This window comes from Alligator sinensis, unplaced genomic scaffold, assembly GCF_000455745.1.
Source record: "Alligator sinensis unplaced genomic scaffold, ASM45574v1 scaffold121_1, whole genome shotgun sequence".
In the NCBI taxonomy this organism is placed as follows: Eukaryota; Metazoa; Chordata; order Crocodylia; family Alligatoridae; genus Alligator; species Alligator sinensis.
In genome coordinates, this window is record NW_005841910.1 from 3,178,590 (window position 1) to 3,186,006 (window position 7,417).

Here is a 7,417-nt window from a genome sequence, read left to right on the forward strand (position 1 = left end):
GCATTCCTGGCACGTAGAGCGACCGCGACGTTGCTTTGTCTCGGTTATCTCGTTACCCAAAGACGGTGTCACAACCTCCGTGTAACGCTGCCACGTTAAGGACTTGCCCACAACCCAGCTCAATGATGAAGTTCTGCTTTCGATCCTTTACCCATTCCCAGGCTACCCAGTGCTCCGAGAGTGCTGGAAATGATGTGACTGTCGATATAATGTTCTCTGGCCTAATTTCTCAATTAATCTCAAATGTAATTGAGTCATTTAAACTAGTTCTAGATTTGGCCTTCTGCAGATTCATTTGTGAAAAGTGAGACTTTCAACCACAGACTCGTACGTTGTGGTGTCGTGGCTCAGAAATCCTAGAGAGCTGAACCCGAACCTTAAACAGACGGTGGTAATCGCTGAAAAGTCAAAATTTCCGACGGTTACCATGCAGTGGCATCTGCCGTATTTTGCAATCGTGGTTTTACACCCTTGAAAGTAGAAAGAAAATTTGGCAAATGGTTCTTCTTTAATGGTGACCAATGTTCATAAATATTTTTGGCACCGAAAATGGAAGAGAAGGCTAAAAGCAGCCTGTACCTACACCGTAACAGCTGAACATTTTCTTGAAAGTAGCACAGGCACAATTATTAAGACAGTGCCGAATGCTAGAAATGTTTACTTAAAGGAAACTATCTCCCTGCACTTTTCAGCACTCAAAAGTTTTGCAATAAGTAGCAATCCTCCCAAAGGGGAACTTTGTGGATGCAGCAGTGAAATAATGAATGTGTGAATGACAAGTGGCTAAAATCCTCTTAAATAAAGCCAGTCTAACTGGGACGTGGGCCTTCCTTTCAGTTATATGTAGTTTTAGCATTTTCCTTTCTTTTCCCAGTTCCGTTACTTGCGGAGGTGACGGGAGTGATTCTTTAAGCAGCATTTGCAGGTCAGGTCTATAAAATACCTATGTGGGAATTCCTGGTTTTGGAGAAAGGTGGGGCGAGTTCATGACTCTAAAGTTCATTTTGGTCCCCTCCACCATGAGCCTTGTTTTCCTGGGCCGGAGCCCTGTGATGAGGCTGACGTATTGATGTACAAAGCTAGTATTTAGTTTGGAATTTTACGCATCGAAATGATGAACTAAACAGAACTCGTTTGCTTTTTTTTTTTTCCCCCTTTGTAGCTTTTTGAATGCGAAGTTACATACTGCAGACAAGTCTCAACATATCCACCCCCGCGCTTGACCACTAGAATTAATAACTAGCCACATTCCTTGATGATTCTATAGGGATTGGAAGCTAGGCAGCAGAGTTTGCTATGCAAGAGAGTTAATAAAAATTTTCATTGCTGGAGGAAAGCTTATATACAGTAGTCTGTTTGTCCTGTGTTTCAACCACCTGAGTCAGAGCCAAAAAAGCAATTGTCTACTACATATTTCAAACAGATGCTGAGGGGTAGAAAGGGTGACTAGAATTCACAGCAATAAAATGCTGGCTCTTTAAGTTCCCTTGAAGGAAGTGAACCCATAAAATTTTTGCTGTCGACTTGTTTGTCCAGTTCTTTGAAGTATTTAACATTAATTTAGCCTGCAAATCATTGCCACCTCAATTTTTTCATTGAAGTATCGAAGCCTGTTAAACACATAACTTCGGAGTGCACAAAAATTGATTCCTTTAGCAGATATCTTCATTTAACGGTTATCCCTTTAAAAGGTTATTATTGAAACCAGCCATAGGGAATCCTAGCTATAGATTTGCAAAGGAAAAATTCTTGAGTTTACATTTATTATTTTAATGGAGGTGAACTTGACTTCTACTAGGCAAGTGTATTTTCGCTTGCTTGCTTTCATCTGTTTTCTGCTCTTCAGGCTTTTTTCCATTTTTACTTTCATTGGGCTCCTCTGTCATAAACCAAAGTAGGGAGTCTGAAACATTTGGATGGTGCCCTCCAGATACCTATCCTGTACCCGGTAGGGCAGTGGTCTAATCAGAGGAATCAAGGCATTGGCAGCTGCTAGGGAAGAAGCCGTTGTGCAAACTTTCTCATGAATGGCTCAGGTGAGGAGCCTCCCATTTGCTTTGTGGCTTTGCTTCCTCACCTTTCTGAGGGGCTGGGCGACCGGGGCTTGTAGTCATTCAGGGGCAAAGACTACAGTCAAACGCCACTGTCCCAGGGCTGGCATGCCTGGGCGGAAAAGCAGTCCATGCTAGCTTCACCTACAACGCAGAGATAAACCGGTGCATTTTCTTTGTCCCAATCCCATCCTGCATCCTCTTCCTCTTTCCCCTTTTACAGACCGATGGAGGATGTTGGCAGGTGTCGTGGAGGTGACTTTAAAAAGCAAGTTGGAGTAGCCAAATAGGAGCAGCAAGTTGGAAGATATTGTTGTCTTGCTGGACACTTTGAGCTGCAGCCGGTTAACCAGCCTGTTTCCTACCGGTTCAAAAATGTAATGCAGAAATGTCACGAGACATTTACAGCGGCTGTAGCGGTAGGACAAAGAAGCAAACATCATTCTGTTTTCTTGGGGGGAGATAAATTAAAGTTGCATCCATTTAGCGGCTGCTTCCCATCTTTGAAATGACAAGGGGCGTTGTAAACTGTCTTTGCTCCAGTGCCGCTGAAGATCTCTTCTCGGGTTTCCAGCAGACCCTTTGTACAAATACTTTTCTCACCTGGTGGCTTCTGGCGCCCGAGTACGTGGGAGGCTGTTGGGTATGGTGAGTTTTGCTCTTTGCCTGATGTTCCTACAGAAGCTGAAGGAGGAATTAGCCTGATGATTTAAATGTCAGCATTGCCACCTTTGTTTCAGAGTTAACACCCAGCCTAGGTGAATGGGGTAGTTGATACTTCTCAGATATTGTTTCAACCTGTCTCCAGACTCCTGTCTTTAAATGTGAGGGCTAATGACATTTTTGTTTTCTTTATTATTTTGCAAGAGAGCTGAGATTGCTCAACCAGGCCTGGCTTTTGTGGCGAGCGACCACGTCACAGACTACTTTGAGACCCTGATCAAAAGCCCCTTTCCTTTTCTTTTCCTCCTGTGAAATTTCTCATCTCCCTTTCCCTGTATCCTCTTTATTTTGCTAATGCAGCATTTAGTTTTCAGAAGCCCTCGAGGTCTTCTGCATTCTTCCATCCTTTCTGACTCCCTTTCTGCAGTAATGAGGAGTCCTTCCTCTCCTTGGCCTGGTCTCTGGAGGTGCTTTTGTGACCCAGCAGTGGCAAAAGTGGAGGACATTGGCTGTGAGGGAAGTTTAAAAAACACCATCAAACCTAACTTGGAGAAAAATAATAACACAGGGGGTGTCAATTGAAAACCAGCAGGGTGGCAAACCTACTGTACTGTAGTAGGAATGTAGCAGCCTCAAGGCCCTTTAAATGATTGGTGACACACTAGAGATATTGTTAAATTACCTTTTTTATTGGTTCTTGAGCCTTATGTATTAAAAGACTATTCTCTGGAAGAAGTCAAGAGAATCCTTATATTCCGTTTCGGTATAAACCCGAGACCCAAAACCTGGATGTGGATCTGGACCTGAATTTTGCCAGAGTCAAGGGGAGTATTTGGATCTTGGGTTTGGGTATATGAGACCTGTCTCTCCTTCCACAGACTGTTTTGAAATGCTTATATGGCTACATAATCTGTTATGCAGCAGGATTGTAGCTGGAGGGGGTTTGCAGCTTGGCATGTTTCCCTGCTAAACAAAGTCTTTGTGTTTGCATTTTGGCATGTTTCCCTGCTAAACAAAGTCTTTGTAAAGTAAGTGTATGTGTGACTGAATTTACCATAGCAAAAGCAAATTGAACAAGCAAGTTAAGTGGGTTCTCCAGCTCTGTGAAATACTGCAGTGTATCCATAAAAGTATCTTATGCCTGTTTAAAGATTAAAAAGAACAGTTGTATTGTTGTTAGTTTTCTGCACCAAAAATTGAATATGTGGATTTTACACAGTGCTAAACTCAAAAAACTCAATGGATGCATTTCATAGTGAGGAAGGGACCAGAGACTAGCTAAGTCTAGCCACCCAAGGCAGGAATGAAGAGAAAAGAGACATTAACTTTGGCTCCTTGGAGCCAGTATTGCCCTTGCTATGTACTCCAGAAGCCCCACTCAGTTTACAGCATATATTCACGCAAATTGACCTCCTGTGCTGTACCTTCATTTCCCCATCTGTATAGTTGGCTAGGGGGAGGGTTGGATACTGCTGTTGGAAAACTCTTTGAGGTCTTGCTTTGGGGCATCTCTGTGTGTATTAACATCATCTTGGGGTCATTAGATGCAAGAGAAATGCAAGATCAAGCTTGTGGTGAAACACTACATGAATTGTAATGCTGGTAGGCTCGGCTCTCTTCCACAGGGCGCAGTAAAGGTGTCCGCTACAGATCCCACTACAAAACCTCAACATGGGTTTTGGTAGGACTCCCACATGCAGTCCATGTACACTCTGCCTTGAACAGAATGGTTTTGCTGATTGATGCAAGTGTGCTGCGAAATAATGATCAGTGCAGCCGTAACCTGTAATGGGAGCTGTGATAGTTGTTGTGTAGCTTGGACGGGATCGGGGGACTGCGCTCACCACATGCATCCGCATGCGAATGGAGCAGCAGAGTCTGTTCAAAATCTTAATTCCCTTCCTTTCACCCCAGACAAGCTGGAGGTGATATCTGGAGGTTGGAATAACCCCCTCTGGCCTGGAAGCAGAGCAGCTTTGAAACTATCTGGATCAAGGCTGGGATGGATCCAGAATTGGCAGGAGGAGATGCAACCATTTTTCCGAACCATTGGTGCCCTCCCCCCCTACCTTGAGCTGTAGCGAGCGTAGTTTAGTTTGGTTTACTTCCAGGCCCGTCACATCTGTTGGCCGTCCTTCTGGTTATGCTTTTTTGAACCTCACAGCAACTCTATGCTGTGTTTGTATGTGGGTTTACACTAGAGATGGGTCAGAGGTAAATACACTCCAGCACTAGGCGAAACGGTAGATCCCAACCACACATGTGGGGAAGGGGTTTAGGTAGACAAACCATACAAATGTAGGTAACTTTCCTTATGAGGTGGCCCATGAATAGGAAGGAGGCCTGTAGAGTGCAAATAGGGCTGTTTATTTTGGGACTATTCGTTCTGAAGTTGAGTATTTTGGCAGCAGGGCTTCTTCTGGGTGGTACCATACACATAGTCCTCGCTCCAAAAAAAGAAAGACCAGGAATGTAGTATGGTTTCTGTTTCACTGAGAAGATCTGATTGAAATCAGAATTTTATAAATATATTCCTTTGAAAGGGAAATTTCAATATTTTCCAGCATCTGCTAAATCATAAGCAGCAGCTCAAGATGTGCCGGGTGTTGAGAAGTGCTGTGAACTTGTAATTCTGAATTACAGGAGGGAATCAGGTTTAGTTTAGGGTTTCTAACCCCTCTGAGATCAAAAACAGTGCCAATGAGAAAGGTAACGTATCGAGTGGCAGTGCGTGTGCCAGACGGTCTAAAACTTACCTTCAGTATCCAGTTTGCGGGGAGATTCGTCATCACTGAATTTTGTTAGAAGGAGAATTACGGACAAGCCTTTTGATTAGCACATCAGAGTATTACCCAGGAAAATTTAATTTGGAGAGAAAACAGTCACTGAAGCATTTTTTTAAATGTCTCTCTCTTCTAGTGTGTGGGATCTATCTAGTCTGTCTGTCACCTTGGTATCTAAGTGCTGAAAAACCATGATGAGAAAACAAGGGTGCAGAACAAAGGTGTGTTATCTCTCCGTTTGCCCGCGTTACAGGGAGCTGTGAACTCAGACATTCAAGGATTTAAAGCTGTTTTTTTTTTTTCCATTGTTTAGTTGTATTTCTTTTGAGATGTCATTTTGAAATGGAATGGCTACATCCCAACAGTGGGTCTCTCGGTTTGGGAGTAGAGCGAAGCCTAGATCCAGTAAGGTCTCCTTGAGCTAGGAGTGTCCAGTTGGGATACCACTGAGAGAGACTTGACCTACGCTAGCCAGTCATATTTACCCCATGTATACCCAAACCTGGGATAATCGTCTCTGTGGAGTACGGCCATCTGACAGTCAAGAAGGGTTAAGGGGGTCTCAGGTTTTCAGATCCCAACTTGCTAGGGGCTTTTGTAGAGAAAGCCCAACATTTTGAATTGGTTTCTGAAGTGCAGTTTGCAAAGCACAGGTTTGATAGCTGCGTATACATTTTACTGCCACATCTACACCAACCTCAACCTGCCTGAGCAGGAGGCTTTCAGCGCTCAGTAAAGGGAATTAGAAGAAGTCTACGTTTAAGTCAACGAAAGAGTGAAAGATTGTGCCCAAGTCATAATCCGAGAGGGAGTTCTCCGTCACTGTGGCAGTCTTCATGTCCAGGATGACTCCAACGTAACTCCAAAGATTTGCCCCCGCTTTGAAAATCCATTCTCCGATGCTTTGGATGATGAGCACAATTAGGCAAATTCCTTCTAAGTCTTTGTCCTTTTCTGCTGTCACCGTTTTTACCGCCTTTGGGCTGAGCTGGGATGGCTCCTCCTTTTTTTCTCTGTTGCTTATACCAATGCAACTGGACCTCTCGGTAAAGACAGAGGCTGTGTTAGCTGGGGGAGAAAACACGGAGCCCAGTGCCCTCTTCGGAAGATGACACACGAGCCTAAAGCAGTTCATGATTTCTCTGCAAGGGTTCATGTAAGAAGAGGACAGAGAGTCGATGTAGAGTCCACTGAGGGGGTAAGGTAATGCCCTGGGTTACAAGGACAAGTGCCAGTTGTACCTAGCGGAGATCTACCTAATAAAGCTGAGTAGCTGACAAGGAAGCTCTGTCCTGTTTACTCCTGTAAGACCTCTTCCAGGGGCAACCAACCATGTAAGATCAACAGATGAAAATGCTGCAAAACTATTTTGCAGTCGAAGCACCCAGATGTGTTTCTTGACCCAGAGCAGGCGCTGTGTCCGTCGGCAGTCTTGTGCCCTGGATGGAGTCTAAGGATTTATATCCCATTACCTGTTCCCTGAATCATATTACCAGGAGCATGCCTGGAAAGAAGAGATGTTGATCATCAGTGAATCCCACCTCTTGGTGATCAGTCATCGCTCCCTGAGGTAGACCCTTATGCAAGTGGCCTTACAGAAAGGGCGGTTTGTCATTAATTGGAGTTATTTGCTGGATGGGGTATCTTTGTAAAGGATAACTGCGAACTGCGAAGGCATGGCCATTTTGAAATGAGACTGGGGTGGCAAAGGGGTTGGCAAAATGCCTGGTTTACCTCGTGCTGTCACGGCTGAGACGGCTTACAAATCTTTGCTGCAACCGTTATAAATGGGACAGGATAGCACATAGCTAATTTAGGAAGAAATGTTAGACTTTGGGTGGTTATGTGGGGAAATGATGGATAATATACTTCAGATGAGTACCAGCTCTTTTAACCGTCTTAAGAGAAAATACGGAAGAG

General features: G+C 44.1%; 1 protein-coding gene across 24 annotated transcripts in view; it reads left to right on the forward strand.

The window, feature by feature from the left end:
• Positions 1 to 7,417, forward strand: part of FOXP1 (forkhead box P1) — a 421,654-nt gene that overhangs the window by 260,400 nt on the left and 153,837 nt on the right. Inside the window, exon 1 of one of the 24 annotated variants that reach the window (XM_025198010.1) lies at positions 5,675 to 5,718. The exons of the other annotated variants lie outside the window; for them this stretch is intronic. Within the exon in view, the coding sequence (XP_025053795.1) occupies positions 5,689 to 5,718 (30 nt within the window). The 5' untranslated portion in view covers positions 5,675 to 5,688. Of the gene's footprint in view, positions 1 to 5,674; positions 5,719 to 7,417 lie in introns of those variants that run through there. 24 annotated transcript variants of the gene reach the window in all.